The following is a 22,916-nucleotide window of genomic DNA, read 5'->3' as shown; positions in this document are numbered from 1 at the left end:
CGAACTCATGATTAGTGTAAATAAGAGTAATCTCAATACACTGAGAAGAGACAATACCCCATCAAATGTTAGAGGTGGATTCAAATCTAAATCTAGAGTCTTTTCTCAGTAGTGAAACAGCTTACCAGTTTTTCGCTCCTATCATCAGTAACGCTGGCATTTTCATTAAAAAAAATCAAAGCGATGGAATATGCTGTCTCACTAAAAGCAGGAAATAGCAAAAACTCATTAGACAACCAGTCACCAATGTAAGCTACCCTCTCTGTTAACACACCAGAAAGAGAGAAATGAAAGTGTAAGGTGATAGTTACCATCCCAACACAGACCTTAATAAGCATTAGAACCTAAGGAAATATCTACAGTGAATTAAAGACAACACACGATTCATTCCTTTTTCTGATTATGGATAAGTTGCGTTTATGTAGATGTACCTGAGATGGAAAAGAAAAAAAAAATCAAGTCCAAAGACTGACTGTGTATTCTGCTATTTTGCTAAACATAGGAGAGAGAACTACATTCTGTCACTCTGTGTATAGAGCATGCTCTTTTAAAGTCTGATCTTATAACCAGGCTTTAATTGAAGGTTTTACATTCTGGAGGTCATCTGTTCATAGTCTTGGGTTTCATACTCCCATGCTCTATTGAAAAATACCATGAAACAATTTATAAAGCAGAAGAAAGGAGGGCAAAATGATTGTTTGGGCCTCGTGGAAGATAAGTGCATGTAAGGTAGATTATCTTTCTGTACTGCACAGTCTGCCTGCGGATAGAAAAGTTTCAACACAGCACGTTGCAACCATCATGATGTAGAGATTGCAAATGCCTGTTGGCAGAACACAGGAAAGCATAAGCAGAGAGACGCCTTTGATTCCTAGAATGGTCAGTTTCAGCCGTTTTGTCTGTGTCCCTCTCTCATTCATACACGTACGTGTGAACATCACTGCACTCCAACCATTCTCATCACAGTCTTTCTAAATTGATCAGTATGAACTATTTCTAAAGGATAATCACTAGGAATGCACCACCACATGAACAATAGAGACTAAACCCACACTCCTCTGAGGATGAATGGGAGTTTTGCTCATGTGAAGTATATGGGATCAAGCCTTCAGAGGGCTTTGCAAAAACTCAGATTCTGAGCTCTCGGGAGTCAGGCCAAAGTACATCCGGCAGTGTTTGTCGCACCAGTATTTTCCACTGCATCAAAAGAACATCTGAACTAAATTTAAGGCTTCAATGGGCATTGTTTACTCAGCACTCTGGAAAATTAGGCCACCTATTTAGGAGCTAAAATATAGCTTTAGCATTTAGGCTCTCCCCCCCCACCCCAAAAAAACCAACCAACCAAAAACAAAAAAAGGTAGACATTTGTTTCAATACTAAAACTTTCCCTTATTATAGCAATCCCATACAAAGACACTAAACTAAGATACAGTTGCAAATGTTAAGCACTCAGAAGTCAAGAAACACCAAAGTTACTATCACATTTATTTAGATAACTAACAGCGCGGGATGGAAAATGTCCTCCCTCCCCCTGCAGAACATTTCAACAAAAGATAAAAAACCCCATATTTTTCATTGAAATTTTGAGGAAAATTACATTAAAATCCTAATTCTTGCAACAAAAAATTTTCAATTCAAAATTTTGGATCAGCCCTAGTGTTTTATTTTAGGCACCCAAGTCTGATAATCTTAGCCACAGAGACAAATCTTGGGAGCTGTACAGTGCTTTCCGCCTACTGAAACCAACACTAGTTGAGAATATTAGGCACATCTCAGTATTTGGTGTTTAAACTCTTTGTATGGTAAGAAATCATTTTTTTCAGGCCTTAATAATTTTCTAGGCATCTATGTACTCTAAAGGTAAGAAGATATTTTTCCTTTTGTAGAGATGCGCCTTTGAACTGTAACTTGCAGTATCTCACAAGCTCTTTCTTAGAAAAATACACCTGCAGAGCTGTATTAACAGTGTATATCTCCTATGATTTGTCTATTTGTGTTTTTTGTATGACCCATCCTCTTTAACTGTTTAGAAGTTTGTAGATCAGATGGCCTGAAGGGACCACTGTTACTTTCTAGTATGACCTCCTGTGTAACACAGATCTTAGCACTTCTTTTAAATATTAATTGGAGGAATGGGACTGGGACCTGGTTCTCTCTCCTCCCAGGTGAGGGCCCTCATGCGCCCTCTGGCCCAATGACTATATAATTATTTACCTACAGCAGAACTGCTTCAACAGGAGAGACTGAGAGCCCAGTCCTAGAGACTGAGAGCCCACAGCCCAGTGGTTAGGGCACTCACCTACAAGATGGGAGGTCCATTTTCCACAGCAGGCAGGGTGGGAATTTTTAACCTTGGTCTCCCACAGCCTTGGCGAGTGCTCTAACCACTGGGCTAACAGTTATAAGGGTGGCAGAACCACCAACCACCATCATTTTTCTTGAAAAACAGCTGACCTGGCATAGGTACCCAACTCCAAAAGAGGGTTCACAGCAGGCGCCTCCCTCCAGCCCAGAGTTAGCTGCCGGACACCTTTTGAGGGCCGGGTGTAAGCGACACGCCTCTCCTCCACACGCCATATCCTCCTGGCTAGTTTAGGTGGGTCCCCGCTCAGCTTGCTGGATTTTGTGAACCTCATTCTCAGGTGCCAGACTCTCCCCGTGTATTGTACAGGGTAACTCTGCCAGGGCTGTGAATTCCACCAGGCTGCAGGATGCCTAAAAGTTAGGCCCTGCAACCCTCAGCACTGCAGCATCTCAATCCCCCTTGGGAGTTCCACCTTTGGTGCCTTTCTGCATCTTTGAAGGTCTAAAATACCTTTAAAAATCCTACATCACTAGAGTTGACGCTCTTGTCGACATACCAGCATGACTCATCATTATAGAGATATTTAAACAGCGGAAAGCATTTCTAAAAATGGTTTTAAAAATTCATTTTTATTGGATCTTCTGTATTTGTTTAGCTATGTGCAATGTATTAACTAATCACTTCTGTTTTCTTTTTAAATGGCAAAACAGATTTTTATACCCTCCTTGTGGAAATAAGAATTCTGTTACCTCCTCCTGAATTTCTGCACTATTGAATATTTAACGGGTGCTCAGGGATTCAGTATTGTGTCTTTTCACAGCAGTAATCAAGGGCTGAAGTACTCTCCACTATAATGAATATTCTGTATGCTTGGAAGATGAATATTTCAAATGCAAAAGCAATATGTTTGTTTTGAACACGTTTCAGTTTGGCTTTAATAAAGCAAGTAGTGAAGTGTGCAATGAATTACATTGTGATACGGTTACAAAAAGAGCAGCGCAATATGCCTGAATGCATTTAATCCATGTAACTATACATTTGAAATGTGACTTGTACATATGTTTCATATGAACTAGTATGAGTGGCTGGCTCAGAGACGACTAAGGGGATTTGTGGCCTGTCACTTCTTGGTTGCCAGGTCACAACCTGCAGTAACTGGGGCCCAGATCCTGCAAAGCAAGTGAAGCACTAGTTTAACCCATAAGTAGTCCCATTGAATTTAAGCCTTTAAATTAAGCCTGTGCTGAATCGAGACCTAGTAGAGGCTGAGGCCTGGTCTACATTACAGAGTTAGGTCAACAAAAGGCAGTTTACGTCGACCTAACTATGTAAGCGTCTACACTTAAACCTGGTTTCACTCCAAATCATAGTAGTAGACTAGTGCGCACATTCAAGATAGAGTAGCCTGTTAGCACCTCTGCAGTCATAGGACAAAAAAAGGGGGGAGTAGTGCGTTACAGATTCTAATAAACAGCAAATCCAACACATTCTTTTTGTCCTATGACTGCAGAGGTGTTAACAGGCCACTCCACTTGAAAGGTCTCTTCAAATCTGTGCTAACCACCTATGCTAAACAACCCGTTCCACATTGTATTTAGCTGTGAAGCTCGGAATACCTTTCCCAGACCTGAAGAAGAGGTCTGCTGCATGCCCCATTCCAGAGCCTGGCAGCTGCGAAACACCACCATCCAAAATCCCTGGTCAGAGCCCTCCTGCTACCCACAGGGAAGGCTGCTATGAACTCCACGAATTCCGAAGCTAACTGTGACCAGTCATCACCAACGAGGACTGGAAGAAGATCGTCATGGTGGATGTCACAGTGCCCTTCAAAAACAGGACCCCGGCCTTCCATGATGCCCGAGCTTGAAAGGTGGCAAAATACGCCCCTCTGGCCAAAACCTTGAGAGCTAGGGGTTACCAGGTTCAGATACATGTGCTGATCGTCTGAGCCTTGGTTGCATGGGACCCCAGTAACGAGCGCGTGTTGAGTGAATGCAGAATCGGTCAACACTATGCTCGGCTGATGTGGCAACTCATGGTGTTGGACGCCATCAGGTGGTCGAGGGACATCTTCATAGAACACATCATAGGACATCGGCAATACCAGGAGGGATGAGCTGGAGTGCCAATGAGAAGTGCAGTCAGGGAAGTAACTGAAATACTTTCCTCATGGACAACCTACCCTAAATACTCAATTACTGAGGGACAGTCTTCACTCATTGATATATTTTGCTTTCCACAACCAACTCTCTGTATAACTTTTCATGAGCGATTACCCAAATAACTTGGATGCTAATATCTAAACTACATTCTTAAATCTATTCACCTAAATCTGGGCTATTGCTGACTATGTACTCTATGTATCATATGACTTAAAAACAAACTTTGTATTGTGGATAATCTAAGCACTACACCCAGATGTACAGACACTCTTTTCTCAACCTATGTATTATATAATTTTTTAACATTAGCTGCATTAAAAATTTTAAATCTGAAAGCTCGTCTCTCTCTCCAACAAAAGTGGGTCCAATGAAAGATACTACCACACCCACCTTCTTGCTCTAATATCCTGGGACCCACACGGCTACAGCAACACTGTGTGCCATCCAGATTGGCAGTCCCAGCAGAGACACCGGTGGTTTTAACCACATCGATGGAACCTCGAGACACCTCTCAGCTTCTCAGGGGTGAGGAGCATGGGCTGAACCATGGAAAGAAGTATGCATAGCCACTACACGTGCCCTGCCTGTTCTACAGATCAATGGAGGACTTCTGGCTAGAAGGACAATAGATACATGGAATCTAGCATCTTTCACTAGCAGCGAGTTCACTTTGAAATCATTACAGGGTTAGATGCTGAATGACACAAATAGCAAGGTAAAAGGGACACCCAATACAAAAACAGGTGCATGATTAAGACATTCACAGCACGGACACAGTCCTTGATGAGCTGAGCCAAATCTACTGTTTGTACGCAAGTACTTTCCATATTCCCTCATAGATACAGGATTTTTCTTGAATGCTGCTTAAAGTGAGGTTATGGTCAGGACAGCAACTGTGTACAATGGGACCTTTTTCCCCTCACTGTATCTGCTCCCATGTCTTCAGCATCTTGCTATATGTATGCGAGACATGGACGCTAAGAAAACAGGACATTCAGACCAGAGTGGATTTGATTTAAATCAAATTGATTTAAATCACAGTTTAAATCACTAGTCAGGAAGACTCAATTTAATCGTGGATTTCTACATAAAAGTGCATTCTTGTGGGTTGTTATAACCTTAATACATATTTTTCACAGCTCAGAGACAGATGAAACCCAAAGTGGTCTCTTTTACGGCCTGCTGCCATTATAGGTTTTCCCTTCTAGTGAGAGGATGGTATGGTAGATCTCAAATCAATGAAGGCTACACTCAGAAAGACCATAAGACATCTGGAATATGCTGGTCAAACAGTTTCACTTTTGTTTCACTGCCTGTCCCTCCCTTCTCACGTTTATCTCCAGACTTCTTCCCCTTGTCCAGATCTATTCTGCCCCCAACAATCTTCTATTCATTGAACTTTTTGAAACTTTGCACTTTTAGAGAGAGGTAAGGGATTGACTCTGTGTACACAAATTTGCAGAGGGACAATAGGTCTGCTATTTCTCATCTCTATATTTTATTTATTTATTTTAAAACATTTTTGCTGTTCACAAGCATGTTATCTCTGGAGACAGAAATACAGTCTGAGAACTGCAAAACTAAGCATCTCTGATGGTATCTTCTAGACCAGGGGCAGGCAAACTTGGTCTGAGGGCCGCATCGGGTTTTGGAAATTGTATGGAGGGCCAGTTAAGGGAAGGGGTCATGGCCTGGCCCCCACCTCCTATCCACCTCCCCACCCCGGAACTCCTGCCCCATCCAACCACCCCGTTCCCTGACGGCCCCCTGGGGACACCTGCCCCATCCACCCATCCCCACTCCCTGTCCCCTGACTGCCCCCCGAACCCCCGCCCCTAACACCCCCCCACCGCCCCATCCAACCCCCCCTCTCCTTCCTGACTGCCCCAGGACCCCTGCCCCCATTCAACCCCCTGTTCCCGCCCCGACTCCTATCCACACGATGACCACACATCCTCCTATCTGCCCGATGACCACCACCCTGAACTCCCCTGCCCTCTATCCAACCCCCCGGCTCCCTGCCCCCTTTCCGCGCTGCCTGGAGCACCAGTGGCTGGCAGCGATATAGCCGCGCCGCCCGGCTGGACCCGGGCCATGCTGCCGCCGCCGCCACCGTGCAGCACAGAGCACTGGGTCAGGCCGGGCTCTGCAGCTGCGCTGCCCCAGGAGCTCCCAGCCCCGACGCCCAGAGCATTGCGCCAGCGGTGAGGTGAGGCTGCAGGGGAGGGGCCGGGGGACAGCCTCCCTGGCCAGGAGTTCGGGGGCCAGGCAGGAGGGTCCCACGGGCTGCATGTGACCCGCAGGCTGTAGTTTGCCCACCTCTGCTCTAGACTGAGCACTGAGTCCCATTGGGTAGATAGAAAGATTAACCTAAATAATCTATACAGAAGCCCGAGGAACCCCAGAAGATTGGGTTCCTAATCCATGAACTATTGGAACTCATTTACAAAACTTTTCTTAAACATGACATGAATATATTGTCTCATACTATAGAATCAGAATTTATAATCCCTATTCCACGATGAGATATCTTTGAGCTATAATGTATCTTAATCAAAACTATCTTTAGATAAGTTTTTTCCTCAAAAAGCTTTTTATAAAAAAAAAATCAAATTTTTATTTATTTTTTTAAAAAAATCATTGAATTTTATCCACCCTGATTCAGAGGCTTTCTGCCTTCAAATTGAAATGCTACCGGCAATTGTTGCACGTTAGCTCTATCTCCTATACGACTAACGAGGAGGCAACTGCCCAAATGTACCGTATAAGTGGAGTGATACCTGACATTATCAAGACAATCAGACAAAGCAAACTTGAATTTGTGGGACATGGGAGCAGAGAAGATTGCCAAAGCAAGTTTTGCAGGAACTGGTGCCAGGGCAGGGGGCACCTGCTATGAATGTGATTTGACAATGAGACTCACTGGCTGGGACGCAGTATGGGACACTTCTCAAGGCTGTGTGAAGACGGCACATCATGGAGAGAGATGGCTGGCCAATTCTTCCCATGGACTTGTCTTGTGTTTACTGTGCACTGTGATGACACTTTTGTCTGTGTCTGCTCCCTATGCATCCCAGGAGATTAATCTGCTAATTTTTAATGACAAAAATGAGTTTTGACTTCTATTAGGAGCACAGAGCCCATTCATTTGTGGGAGGGTAAACTGGATTCTTTCCTGCCTTGTGCATCTCCAAAAAGCTGCCAGGGTGAAATTTGATCAAGGCTGATCAGGACTTAAGTCAGACTTAAATTGCACACAGGCCTCATGCTGGCAGAAAACCCATTGCTTTATTTGCAAACTGAGAACATCTGATATGGAGTCCTTGAGAAACAATCAACATGGAACTCCCCATGGTATTATTTTTAGAGAATCATTTTTCAGGAGTATAACCACACTCAAAAACAAAGTCAGATTAACACCTATGAATGCATGCTGCTTGCACCTGCAAGAATTTCTCATTCAACTTAACCTTGTAATTTTATTCATTCATGAGGTCAACTACCCTGACAACATTTAAAATAATAATAATAATAATCGTAAGGCTTGAGATAAAGTCTCTGAAAGCAATGAGAAAAATAGAGACTTCATCAGCACTCATTACAACCAAGTTGTAATTGCTTCAATTTAGTCAAGTTCAGATCCAATGTACTAAACTTGAAAAGTGCCCTTGAAACATAATGAATTCAATAAAGAAAATTCTTATATGGTCTAAGTTAAATTATTAAAAAGGAGGAAAAGAAGGGTTCTTAATTATTTAATGTTTCACCAATAATTATATTGCTCAGTATAATATTCACTTACTGCGGAATCTGAGTTTAGAAGGAACTTGTGAATTTGTGAATATCAGTCAAGCACAAAACACCTACCAGACCATAAATTTGGTGTGGTACACACACAAATCCAGTCTAACACTGCATTAAAACCTTAGGAATAATTCAAGCCTTCATTTAATGGCAAACCCTAGCAAATCCATTACATGATATAATATTTATGTAGCAAAATAGGCACTATTTAATTTTCTTTTTGTATTTAAAAAACAAGCTTTGTCCCATAATTAATCCAACACTTAGAAACACATTCCTAGGTGGCGAAGAGAGAGAAGGCTTTGTTACTAGACAAAAAACCAAGCATCTAAAGAATTGAAAACTATGAGTCTAATATTGGAAGGGCCAGTAGTATCACAGAAAAAGCAGACAGGGACATCCCGGAATTTTCTGGGCGGAAGTTAGAAAACCATTCTTCAAGGTGACTACTTGCATATAGTTATTTAAAACATCAGGATAAGTAAGGTTATTTGCATAATGCCCCAAAGAATGATGTTAAGAGAAGTATTCAGCACCTAGTGGTAGAGAGGGAAACCTTTTCTTCTTATTTTTTGGCCTAAGTCAGGATTCACTATCCCCCACTCTGTGATATGCCCCAGCATGCAATATGCAGCTAGATTACAACCAGAATAGAAGCCCACTGGAGCAAAGAAGGAGCCTTCAGAGAGCCAGGGGCTTTTCATATTTAGATATGCATCATGGTTTGCAAAGGTTAACAACAATTTACTCTCCTTGGGGATATCAATTTTAATTTTACACCCATTTATTTTGTCTTAAGTCAAATAGCAAAGGTCATCTGAAGCTTTTTCTTTCTATTCAGAACCACTGAAATACAGAAGATCCATATGTAATAATTTCCCTATCCCCTAACCCTCCAGCCCTGCAAAGACTTACACATGTGCCTATGTATCCCACTGGTCACCATGTGTCATGCATCCCTGATCCATAGAGGACAAAAGTCTTGTCCAGCTGACGCTATGTACCAGGGCTCTTTAGCTCAAGACACATGCTTTCAGCTCTAGAGACTCCCCAGTTGTTCAACCCCTAGTGTTGGCCAAGATTGCAGCTGTCATGCTTAACATTGAAGTCAATGGGGCTACTCCAGGTGTGCCGAATTCCGCATAACTTTAAATCTTTGCAGGATTAGGGCCCAGATAGCTAGACATTTGCACAGGTGACTTGTCATCCTTTCATACAGCTACCCAAAGGTAGTCTTCAAACAGATCCAAAAAGTGAATCATTAATACATAACTGTTTATAATTCAAACTTGGAGGCAGAAAAATTAGGAGAAAAAAAAAATTCTTTGCAACTACAAGGCAGGCCTGTCATCAGGTCACTATACCTCAGATTTAGCTTAGTCCCATTCTTTGGCAATGATTAGAGATATGGGAGAACATTCATCACATTTCGTGGCTCCTGCGACACAGGAACCCAGCTGCATCATCATACAGATGTCACATCATTAAGCCCTGCAGGGCTAGGAATCTGAAAAGTGTGGATTCCCTACTTTCCCCAAGGAGTCACAAGACTCAACTGGGCTCAAGATACCTTAAAATCAGGATGTTTTACAATACTGAAGCACTACCTTACATTATTTTTAGTGGGTTTTATGGCTCCCTCTGAGCCCTGTAAAGTGGAACTCACGGTAACTAAGGCACCTGGTTTTGCAAGTGGAGGAATACAAAAAATAATCACAGTGAACTTTTAAAGACATCTGAAAAAAGTTTCTTTTCCTCCTGACCACCTCCTGTGCCTTTTCCACTTCTTGGGTAATGGGCAAAGGAGCCTCCGGGGCTCCACCAATTAGACACCAATCCATCCTGCTCCACCAATTAGACACAGCTCTCCCTAATCAGGGCTACTCTACAGTGGCTTTAGTAGCCCGAGGACCCCCATTTTGATTTAAAATTTTGCTGCAGACTCCCAAGCCCAACCCCCACTCTACCCCTCCCCCCGCTCCAACCCTGCCACTCCTCTTCCCCACTTCTTTCTGCATGCACATTTCCACTGAAGTCAACCCAATGGAGTATGACAATTTATACCAGCTGGGGAGCTGCCCCCTTCTCTTTTCCATGGAATGTGGTCAAAATCAAAGGAAGGAGAAGATAAGCCATATTTACTTTGGGCAGCGAAGTCAGGTCTGCCCACCTAACAAAGAAGACAACACACGTATACCCATGTGTCCATATTCCTTTCAACTGAACAGAATCGTCTCTTCTTGCAATCACATATCATATGTTTTAATTCAGCTTCACAAAAGTAATAAAAAGCTCAACCTGCTCTTCAGGACAAACTCTACTTTTCCAAAGGTGTACAATGCCCCTGAAACTCATTAGAGAAACAGGGTGTACCATGAGCTTTGTTGTTCTTCTGAAAAAGAAACATTGAGTAACCCACACACCTTCAGGGTGTGGTGTTCTGTCCCCTCTAGTGGCACCGAGACCATGGGGGGAGGGAGGAAGCGAGAGAGAAAGAGAAATGAGTCTGCTCTACATTCTCATCTAAGAGCCAGTTTGCTTTTAGCTCATGCAGTCGAGGCTCAAACACTAAGCTCCAGAGGTCCCAGGTTCGATTCCGCCTGCCAACGACCAGGGTCTGTCGGTGTTACAACTGCACCTGGCATTGGCCAGTGTTGGAAGACAGGATACTGCGCTGGACAGACCATTGGTCTGACCCAGTATGGCTGTTCTTATCTTTAGTTGTTTCACATTGTTCATTAGATACTACCCTGTTTGTGACAGCCCAGTGGTGTAAAGTTGCTTCAACACCCTCTCCTCAATTTATCCGCCAGTCAGAAAAGTAAAAGCTCTCTTCTGATGTAAAAACAAACAAGCCCAAGATGCTGAACACCATCTCAATTTGACGTGACCTGCCAGCCATCACACGCAGCAGTCTCTGTAAAGGACTGCAGGGCTCAAGTGTGCCGAACCAACGAATGAACTAAATGAACATTAATAATCTTGAAAATACATTTTAAAACAAGAAATGCATAAATTCACAGAGTTGGAAATGTGGTCTTCCCAAGAACTTGTTACCGTGGCAATTCAGAATAAGAGACTACTACTGAAAAATTGACTGAAGTTATTGATTAATCTGCTGGCAAATTATGTCTGAGTTTAAAATTTTCTACAAACAGAAGCACTTCTATATAAGTCTGTTAACATTCTGAGAACCTGAGCAACATGCTTCAGCAGCGAATTAAGTTCCATGATAAATGTGCTCTCCAATCTGTGCACAAGTCAAGTAGCTATAAAATCAGAATAATTCATGCAAAAATTTTCATTATGTTTCTAAATATACTTATTTACATTTTAAATCACACATTAGACAATATGAAATATCTTTCATTTAGACAGGTGTGAATGAGAAAACAGATGCATCCATTAAATAAGAAACAATTCAATGAATAAAAAAGAGTTGGCGACCTCTTTAGTTTTAGCGCTTTAGCCACCGTTTAACTTACTTGAAAAAACACAGCCATGGCTCCTATTATCCGATTTTCTAAAATTGCTGCTCCAAAACTGTCAAAGTCGTCAGGATTGTAGAAGTAAATCTGCATCTGTAAAAATTAACACAATCAAATAAATTGTCTATTCCTGTAACTTTTAACTGAGGCGACATGCTGCCCTTCTATCAGATGTTACAAATCCAAGATAAACAATATTACACAGCAGAATTTCTTTAACTAGCATTTTGATTAACAGCATGGCTGCTTTACTAGGACAGTAACCAGGGACCAGATTCAAGGCAATGAATTTTAATAACAAACCAATGGATAAACAGCGCAGCCGGCCTGTTTAGGTGGCACACCCGTTTTCTGCCAGCATGTTCACATTTCTTTATTCATTACAGGCTTTTCTACAGTTCTGTTACAGCTGCTAAACAAGTTTATCTTGAAAATCTTTAAGGTTTTTTTTAAAAACAGCATTTTAATGTAGAGCGTTACTTTTTTATTTCTAAAGCAATTCATGAGATAAAAAAAGAGTATCAGTATCAATGCATTTTTGTGAGCCTCTGATAATCAGGACTGTCAGTTAGTTCCATACTTTTCCCTGACTTCAGTTAAACATCAACCAATTTTGCCTCAAGAGCTCCAGCATATGGAAGAATTATGACTGAACAGCGCCTTCAGACCTACTCATGTACACTGACTATCGTCACCACATTGATTAGTGTGTTCCAGCGGAAAGAGCACTGGATGAGGAATCAAGAGACCTAGGCTCTATTCCCAACTCTGCCACTGGCCTGCTGGGTGACCTTGGGCAAGTCTCTTCACCATTTCCTTTGCCCATCTTTGCTATTTAGATTGTAAGCGCTTCAAAGCAGACACGGTTTCTTACTATGCATCTGTACAGTGCACAGTTCTGTCAGTTCCTAATCCCAAGGGCCTACGGTAACACGGGTAACGTACATGCTGGTTCTGACAACGTTTCTGCCCTTCCCTGCTCTCTGATGGTTCTGAGAGACGGCTTGTGCTCTTCTGAGATCACGCTGTGGAACAAATCCTATCATCGCTTCGGCATGCGTATCTGTGCATCATGCTGCCTCAACAGGCAGGTTTCCACTACAGCCATGTCAAAGGCACATTTAGCCTCCTCGAGTGAAAAATAAATCGTAATTATCTTCCTGGGATAGTTACCAGACATGTTCAGTGATTCCCAGGGTTCTGGCAGCATACACTGGTTCTAAAGGTGTGAAACTACAGCAACACCTGCAGACCTAATGAAGCATTATCATGGGGAGAAAAGAAGAGGCCAAGATGAGGCTCAGTCTCTAACAGTGGAAATGAAGAAAGAAAACTACTTTTCAAATGGTTCACAACAATTGTTAAAATCCACTGGAAAATACCCTAACCTGGGAGTGACGGAAGGTGATTTCCTCTCCCCGGGCCCGACCTCATATACCAGTGTATTTACAGAGCTCAGAGATTCTGGCAGTGTCTTACAAATGTAGTGCCTCCAGGCTTGGCCAGCTTTTGACTTGAACAAACAGACTGAGAAACATCCAGTCATTGATGTTGAAATTAAAAACAATTCATTTGAGGTTGAATTGCTTAGGGTTCATTTTAACTTTTACAGACAGAAGCTCACTAGACATCGTAAATTACATTTTACTTCCCCTTAAAACAAACAGACTACAATTGGGTATTCCTCACATAAAAAATTTTAATATACGGTCCTCATCTGAGTTTATGAAGGAAAGTATCGTTCAGTGAGTTCAGTTATAAGCCAAAATCATTATAGACCATCTTTGCTCATAATATTTTAAGGAAATTAACTTTTATAATAGACTTTTGGATAACAGTGCAAATGACTTTGGTGAAATGGTCGAGTTGAGATCCTCCATCTCAGCACTGCAACTGCAGAGTCTAATCAACAGTATATACCTGCCTGATTACCACGTGTTGAAACATTTTCATGGAGCTCCCCTGATGTCTTTCCACAGAGGGCGGTGCTCTTACCTGTATCAGTCAAATCAAGGGGAACTGTACTGTATGAAAAAGTATTTTCATTTGTCACACACTAACATGCCTACATGAGCATATGGCTGGAAGGAATTTAGGAGTAGAGTCTTCCAAGGAATGCCATAATTTATATGTGCATGCGTCACACAGAAGTAGTGTTAAGAGGAAGATAACACGGCCATGGTTAATTACTCAAATTTCCACAGTTAAACTGCATGTGAAACCTGGTATTCTGACACAGTTTGATCATGTGATCACATACTACTTCCTCCCATAATACAATATACTTTTTTCAGCAACTTCAGATACATGTGTAGCATATTTTCATTTTTTTATACTTAATGTGTGTTCCATTATCAGAATGGTCTTGTATAATATTATTATGAAACATGTTTATTACAGTGGTATCTGAGGACCAACCAAAGCTTCACTGTGCTAGGCCCTGTACAAACCCAGTAGTAGACTGTTCCTACTCCAAAGAGCTTACAATCAAAATAGACAAGACAGACACAGAGTGGGGGAAGGGGTAGAACACACCAGCAGAACAAACAGAGATAGCAGCTAATGGCAGGTTAATTCCATGATGAGTTTATTTTTTTTGGCCAGGGCGGGGGTCATTAGGAGGGGATCAGCTAAATGGAAAGCAAAGGGGAGGGAGAAAAGATATTGTAGGGAGCTGGGGTGAAGAAGCCAATGCAGGGGAGAAGGGGGACAAGTGTGGAGTGAAGCTGAGGTAGAGAGACTGGGCGATGGGAGGGTTGAAGCAAACAGCTAAACAGCACAGGGTAGAGAAGTCCAGCAAAAACTGCAGGACGTTTTCTGAACATCCGAAGGTCCATACTTTGGCTGCTCCTGCCAGCTGGAATCTGGCAGATCTTCACTAATAGACATTTTAACCTAACGTTTTCTATCAGCAGCACAGACTTCCTTAACTACAATTCAGAGAAAAGACAATTAGCTATAAAGCTAACTTCACTGCATACATAGGTGACATAAATATGCCAGTAAATTTTCACTATTGCTCATTGTTATATGCTTAATATGTACAATGTGCTGTGCCCTTTAGGTATAAATGATTTTCATGGACTCCGTCTGGCACACATGGACCATGACTACAAGATACTACAAAAGTGTACTGAATGTTGCAGAAAAATGGTATCTTATTATAATGGCATATATGAGCACTAGAATATGCATGAGGGAGCAGAGTTAAGGTTGCCTGTGTAACCTTAATTGTGACATTCCCTGACTTTTGAGTGCTACAGTAGGTAGCCCAAATGCAGGTTTTTGTATGCTACGGCGGCTATTACTTTATTCTGGGGGGGGGGGGGGAATGTGGGGAGTAAAAAACATAAAAAGCAGCAGCTTATTCTCCCAGACTCTGAACCTCTTCACACTTGGAAGAATCTGACAATCTTTATAAGTATAAATTCCACAATCTGACACTATTTGGTTAGACATCACTAGAGTGCCGTGTTCCATGTAGCCTTCTTGACAGCTTTACAGCCAAAAGCCTTCCCCAGTGACAGGTCCTTCAGGCAAGAAGAGCCGTGCTGCTTCTCGCCCAAAATACTAGGTTTACACCAACCTTTTATGACTCCTTAACTGCTTACAAAGTCAGCAGGGGCCTAAATGGACCTTTAAAACATTTCACTATGTGGCTCACACATGCAGCATAAGTTTCCGTAGCTGCATGTTTTACATGCCTTGCAAACATTTCTCATGCAAACTGCACCATACACGAGCAGCATGAAATTTTCAGTGGCTAACTTAGTCAAATCAAAGCAAAGCTTCACTGGAACACACAGAGGCAAGTCTCCCCTCAGAGGGTTACTTCCTTGCCAGTCTTCTCCCCAGAACTGCTTTGGTTGCAAAAATTTTCTTATAATGGGAAAAGTTTATATTTTTCACTCCCTCTGTACTTGGAAATGGCTGGATTGTTTTTTCTCAGACTTTCTCAGAAAGATTCATTTTGCAGGAGAAATCAAGCCTGAGTTACAAGTGAATGAAAACAGGCTTAGAGTGAAACCCCTCATGTAACATTAACCCTAGATATTTTTGTCCATACCACAATGAAATGTGGTATGTTCTGTAGGCTGCTAGCCTGTTTCCCAGCCCAGAAAATAATTAGTACCATACCCAGGATCTGCTCAGGTGCTTCTTCAGTGCACCATTTATCAGTGGCATCAACAGTCTTCCCCACAGTGCAACATAAATCCAACAATCTAACCCAGAGCTTCCTTGCCAGATCCTCCCTGTTCCTAGCAACTCTTCCCCAGTCCCTTTACCCCACGGCCTACCACAAAAGCCAACCTACTTCCTGCAGCTTCCCTCTCAGATGGCACTTTCTGCCTTTATACGAGTCAGGTGCACATCAGCCAATCACCCAACCAATTCCAAACTACCAAGGCCAACCTGTTCTTAACAGGGTTCTCCCTCAGAAGAGGACTGCTGCTGGCCCCAGGCTCTTCACGGGACAGGCCCTCCTGGTACATGTTTACACACAGTTCTTAATGCACTTTTAATGTCTGTTTATCAATTTCTGCTGATTCTAAACCTCTCTCAAAGTACAACTCACCCAATTACACCTTTAAAATAAGGTCTGGTGTACCCTGGAGACTTCTGCCCTTGGTCTTTCAATATGGCATAAGGAGTGGTTTTTAATTTCTGTTTGGATTGTATCTTTTAGATCTGCTTTCAAGACAGAAGAGCTACAGATAGGCATCCCCATTGCCACAGATGAGGGCTGCAGAGGAGAAGAGTTTACATATAGTACGGACACTCTCAGTTAACTTCTTGCAGCACAGACGAAAGTAAAACAAAGATGAGTATTAAATGGAGCCCAAAGGGTCCAAGAAAATTTAAAGTGATTGTGGAACCCAAGCAATGAGACTTGGCCAGGTGCCAAGTATTTTAAAAAAATAATTAAGAGTTTTAAACAAGGCTGCCAAAGCTATTGCCCCAGTGCAACCTCCCTGGACAAATTAGTCTTAGATTAAAAATCAACAACAGCTCATTGTGCTGTCACAAAAGTAGAATAAAAAAATATGCGAAGGTATTAGGAATGCCAGCATGTGGACGGCATCATTGCAATTAGCTTTCTGCTCGTTCCCTTCCCTGGACACACAGGGCTAACATGCAATTTAAAGCGGGGGAAGAATAAAAAGCTTTTGTAGGCCAGCCAATTTTCTGGTGACTCAGCCAGTTAGGTGCAAAGGCAACAGTTATGTGGGTTTATTACTGTGACAAAGTTCCTCCTCTACCTTGGTGGGTCTTGCGCTTATTGGCGGATTTGCTCGCCTTGGAGCTTCACAGCAGCCCTCAGCTTGGCCGTTTTTCTGAACCCACAGTCCAGGTCGACTCCTCCTGCGTCTGACCAGGAGTTGGGAGGTTTGGGGGGAACCCGGACCCGCCCTCTACTCTGGGTTCCAGCCCAGGGCCCTGTGGACTGCAGCTGTCTAGAGTGCCTCCTGGAACAGCTGTGCGACAGCTACAACTCCCTGGACTACTTCCCCATGGCCTCCTCCCAACACCTTCTTTATCCTCACCATAGGACCTTCCTCCTGGTGTCTGATAATACTTGTACTCCTCAGTCCTCCAACAGTATGCGTCCTCAGCTCCTAGTGCCTCTTGCTCCCAGCTCCCCACACGCGCACCACAAACTGAAGTGAGCTCCTTTTTAAAACCCAGGTGCCCTGATTAGCCTGCCTTAATTGATTATAGCAGCTTCTTGATTGACTGCAGGTGTTCTAATCAGCCTGTCTTAATTGTCTCCAGAAGGTTCCTGACTGTTCTGGAACCCTCCATTACCTTACCCAGGGAAAAGGGACCTACTTAGCCTGGGGCTAATATATCTGCCTTCTATTACTCTCCTGTAGCCATCTGGCCCAACCCTGTCACAATATATATTGTATTCTGTGTTGTAACTGAAATCAAAGTGTATATTATTTTTATTACAAATATTTACACTGTAAAATAAACAAAAGAAGTAGTATTTTTCAATTCACATCAAAAAAAACCCCTCCATTACCTTACCCAGGGAAAAGGGACCTACTTAGCCTGGGGCTAATATATCTGCCTTCTATTACTCTCCTGTAGCCATCTGGCCCAACCCTGTCACAATATATATTGTATTCTGTGTTGTAACTGAAATCAAAGTGTATATTATTTTTATTACAAATATTTACACTGTAAAATAAACAAAAGAAGTAGTATTTTTCAATTCACATCAAAAAAAACCCCTCCATTACCTTACCCAGGGAAAAGGGACCTACTTAGCCTGGGGCTAATATATCTGCCTTCTATTACTCTCCTGTAGCCATCTGGCCCAACCCTGTCACAATATATATTGTATTCTGTGTTGTAACTGAAATCAAAGTGTATATTATTTTTATTACAAATATTTACACTGTAAAATAAACAAAAGAAGTAGTATTTTTCAATTCACATCAAAAAAAACCCCTCCATTACCTTACCCAGGGAAAAGGGACCTACTTAGCCTGGGGCTAATATATCTGCCTTCTATTACTCTCCTGTAGCCATCTGGCCCAACCCTGTCACAATATATATTGTATTCTGTGTTGTAACTGAAATCAAAGTGTATATTATTTTTATTACAAATATTTACACTGTAAAATAAACAAAAGAAGTAGTATTTTTCAATTCACATCAAAAAAAACCCCTCCATTACCTTACCCAGGGAAAAGGGACCTACTTAGCCTGGGGCTAATATATCTGCCTTCTATTACTCTCCTGTAGCCATCTGGCCCAACCCTGTCACAATATATATTGTATTCTGTGTTGTAACTGAAATCAAAGTGTATATTATTTTTATTACAAATATTTACACTGTAAAATAAACAAAAGAAGTAGTATTTTTCAATTCACATCAAAAAAAACCCCTCCATTACCTTACCCAGGGAAAAGGGACCTACTTAGCCTGGGGCTAATATATCTGCCTTCTATTACTCTCCTGTAGCCATCTGGCCCAACCCTGTCACAATATATATTGTATTCTGTGTTGTAACTGAAATCAAAGTGTATATTATTTTTATTACAAATATTTACACTGTAAAATAAACAAAAGAAGTAGTATTTTTCAATTCACATCAAAAAAAACCCCTCCATTACCTTACCCAGGGAAAAGGGACCTACTTAGCCTGGGGCTAATATATCTGCCTTCTATTACTCTCCTGTAGCCATCTGGCCCAACCCTGTCACAATATATATTGTATTCTGTGTTGTAACTGAAATCAAAGTGTATATTATTTTTATTACAAATATTTACACTGTAAAATAAACAAAAGAAGTAGTATTTTTCAATTCACATCAAAAAAAAACCCTCCATTACCTTACCCAGGGAAAAGGGACCTACTTAGCCTGGGGCTAATATATCTGCCTTCTATTACTCTCCTGTAGCCATCTGGCCCGACCCTGTCACATTACATACTGCGTTGGAGACCCAGAATATTTTTAGAAGAATGGAACTCAAAGGGATAGCAGGTAGACAGCAACTTTGCATGGTGCATTGAAATAAAAAGTCTGAAATATTTGCTTTATACAATGAAGTTAATCACTGAATACATGCATCCTTAAGTATTACCTTTTACTGCTCATACTGTAAGAAGGAATTATTCTCAACCACTTTTACAGCTAGATTTAAAATGGCTGGCACAAAAATAAATTGTATGCTAAGACTATGAATCATACATGATTTTGTTGTTGTTATTGAAAGCCTGTATGCAGCTAATTTATTCTGTTTTAAATATGTGCACAGATTTGTAGGGAACTGGCTGATGTCATCTATTTGATTAGACATATAAATTATCTAGGACCATGTTCGAATCTTGATTGCAACAGTGTAAATCCTAGATTTACTTCTCTTCTTAATATATGTAAAACTTCTGATTTGTAGCATATGCTATACCTGCTTGGTTGAGGGGAGAAGGACCATGTGGGGTTTTTTCCCCAATACCTTTATAAGGGCTTGATGTATTAAAACAGAATTTTGAAAGAAAAGAAAAGAAAAGAAAAGAACTGGGAGACACCTTTCTTCTTCATAACCCCTTACTCAACAATAAGGTTTTAGGCAAGGGCAGGCCTCTATTACTGCCACGGTCACTCAGCATTTTACAGTGCTCAGACACACTACAGAACAAAGAAAAAGGCTCCGTCTGAAGCATTTGCAATCTGATAAACGATGCAAAGTTGCAAGCTGTAGGGAGTCAGAGGGGTAACCAAGAACAATGAGATCACATGGTAGCTCATTTTTGGCATGTGCACATCTTGGAATTAGGATAAAATATTGCTGGGGTTTTGTGTTCATTTTTGATAATAGCCATTCGTTGTCTATGGCACTAAACTGTGGGGCACACCCAACATACAGGTGGGGGGGGGTGCAGTGAGGCCCGGGCCAGCCCCCGTGGGAGCAGAGAGGGAGAGCCACCCTGCCCCACTCTGCCCTCAGTTCCGCTCCAGCTCTGGCCCCTCCTCCAGCCAAGGCCCCAGCTTCCCCAAGGCCCCAGCTTCCTCTGACTGTGGTCCAGCTCCCCGCTTCCGGCCCCAGCCCTACTTCCAGCTGTGGCCTGGGCCATCTCCCACAAGCATGGTTGCCAATTTTGGTTGCATGTATTCCTGGAGGTTTCATCACATGATATGATCTTTAATGAAAGGTTAATTTTTAATTCCTGGAGACTCCAGGGCAATCCTGGAGGGTTGGCAACTTTACCCACAAGGGTCTGTGAGGAAGTGCCGCCCAGCTCCTCTCCTGCTCTGGCCCCAGCCTATCCCCCAGCCAAGGCCCCGACCACAGCCCAGCTCCCGGAGGAACACGGACAAATTATGTTAAGCATAAGGAGGGGCGTGACATAAAAAGTTTGGGGACCACTGGCCTATGAGTACTGTAGAAGAGATGTGATTTGACCTATGTTATGGAAGAAGTCACACGAGATGACTGTTATGTGCCCTTCTCACCCCAATCCTACAAGATGCTCAGAATTCTGATGCCAATCCAGCAAGCACTTCAATGCATGAGCAGGCCCATTGAAGTCCCGGTAGTCAATTAATGAGTCAAAGAGAAATTAATGAGATGATTCATGTGTTAAATGCTTTGCTGGCTCAGGGCCCACACACTCTGCACCTTGAGGGTTAAGTCAGGAATGAAGAAAGAGTAGTAGTCTGGCATGCCAGAATTTTGATTTGTATTTTGAGCAATAAATATTTCCCACACCCGGCTCCCTGTCCCAAATGAGGAAGTGGTACTCTCATTTCCATAGGGTGAGTGGCTATACGGTGTGGACAAATTTGATGCTAAGGGACTGTGCGTTAGGTTCATATTATAGAGATACAAATGAATGTAATAGCTGCAGTGTTTATGTTGTCCATAACATAAAACTTTTTTGAAATTGCTTTGTACTCCGAGTAACAGCCATATGATTCACCATGAAATGAAGTCTGGAAAATCGTTTTGGATAAATGGAACAATAAATTCAATAGAATTTCTATGACAACATAGATTGCAACACTCTGCCACAAGTAAAATGTTATAAATCATTCAAAACCAACAAGAAATCAGCAATAAATCTTCTATTTCAAAACACACTACAACCCAGCATTATAGTGTTGTGGTTATTACCCCACCCGCACTTCATATTTTTGCTCTTTCCCCCCTTTACACGTGTTTTATCTTAAACTTCTTATATTTCTTCCAAATGCAGGAAATGCTTATAACATGTACATGTAAACAAAGTTAAAAATATTTTAAATAGGGGCCATACAGGGTTAGGGTTTATGATTTTTTCTGCTTCTTTTCTAGTTAATTTCCTTGAACTATGACTGGATTTGTCATATTATCTTGTTAGCTGTATATTTACCAGGTTCTCTTTAGAGACACGTGAATGGTAAGTTTACAGTTTGGCAGAGTGAGTGTGCAAAAAAATGTCATTTACATGCCACTAGCAGGTAACTGTACAGCACCGATCACAATGGGGTCCCTGTACATAAACAAGGCTCTTAGGTACTACGGTAATACAAATAATAAATAACAACCAAGAGGAGGATGTAAAATTACAATCAGTGACACCAACTCCTCTAATTCAATCACAAGTCTCATTATATTTGGTGTTTTTTTCTTAAAGCCCTCGGTCCTGGAGTCATGTGATTCCAAAAGAACACCAGTTTTGTTTAAAAAGATACATTTCCAGCCCTTATGGTTGAAGAGAAAAGCCAGGTAACACGAAGTGAGTGTATTCTTATGGCACAGAAAGCAAAAGGCAAATACAAAGAACCAAACATTATTTATTTTTTGAAAAGCTCATTATTTTTAAGCCAATCTCATGATTTTGGGGCCTGACTCATGATTTTTGAAGGATCAAAGTTGGGAATACTGACACAAGGTTGAAAGGAAGGATCGTCCAGCGGTCAGGGCACTAGTTTAGGATTCAGGAGACTTGGGGTCAAGTCCCTGCTCTGCTACAGACATCTGTGTAACCTTGGGTAAGTCATGTAGCCTCTCTCTGTCTCAGTTACCCACCTGTACAGTGGCAGTCACAGCACTTCCCTGCCTCACAATGGTGTTTGAGGATAAATGCATTAAAGATTGTAAGGCGCTCAGATACCATGGTGATGGGCCATGTACAAGTACCTTGGACGCACAGAATAGAGATACTTGATTATATCACTGGAATGCCACGGAATTAAGTTACAAACACACACCCATTCCTAACCAACGTATAGCTCTTTTGTCATAGAATTTGCCCAGACGCTTGCATGTGAATGATACCCATTTGCACCTAGGGCCTGATCCAAAGCAGGTTGCAATCAACAGCCATCTTTCTATGGGCTTTGGATCAAGCTCATTGTTTGGACTTTGCAAGAGAGGTGTTGTTTTAAATGGACTGTTGTTTGGAGTACTGCCCCTTATCCACTTTACAGAACTAGAATCTGAATGCAGAGGATTCCAGACCACTATGAAAAGCTAGTGTGCATATAAACACACAGCGGCAACTCTCTGACTTTTGTCTAATGGACAAAACAACCCAAGAGCAGCAGCATTACTTTATAAAACTGGATGCCGGGAAAACAGAAAAATTGGAGCCTGTGCTTAGCTGGTGTCTAGTGTGCAAACTGAAACAAGTAATTTACAGGACGCTTCAGGAA

General features: G+C 41.9%; 1 protein-coding gene across 7 annotated transcripts in view; it reads right to left on the bottom strand.

Moving 5' to 3' along the window:
* Window positions 1-22,916, bottom strand: part of PTPRG (protein tyrosine phosphatase receptor type G) — a 621,815-nt gene that overhangs the window by 202,167 nt on the left and 396,732 nt on the right. For all 7 annotated transcript variants that reach the window (XM_084635116.1, XM_084635117.1, XM_084635121.1 and 4 more), the window contains exon 5: window positions 11,760-11,855. In XM_084635116.1, coding sequence (XP_084491242.1) covers window positions 11,760-11,855 — 96 coding nt within the window. The remainder of the gene's footprint in view (window positions 1-11,759; window positions 11,856-22,916) is intronic.

Source organism: Lepidochelys olivacea (genome assembly GCF_965140295.1).
Source record: "Lepidochelys olivacea isolate rLepOli2 genome assembly, chromosome: 7".
NCBI lineage: Eukaryota > Metazoa > Chordata > Testudines > Cheloniidae > Lepidochelys > Lepidochelys olivacea.
Note: the sequence above shows the minus strand (reverse complement) of the source record. Positions and strands in the feature narration are given on the sequence as shown.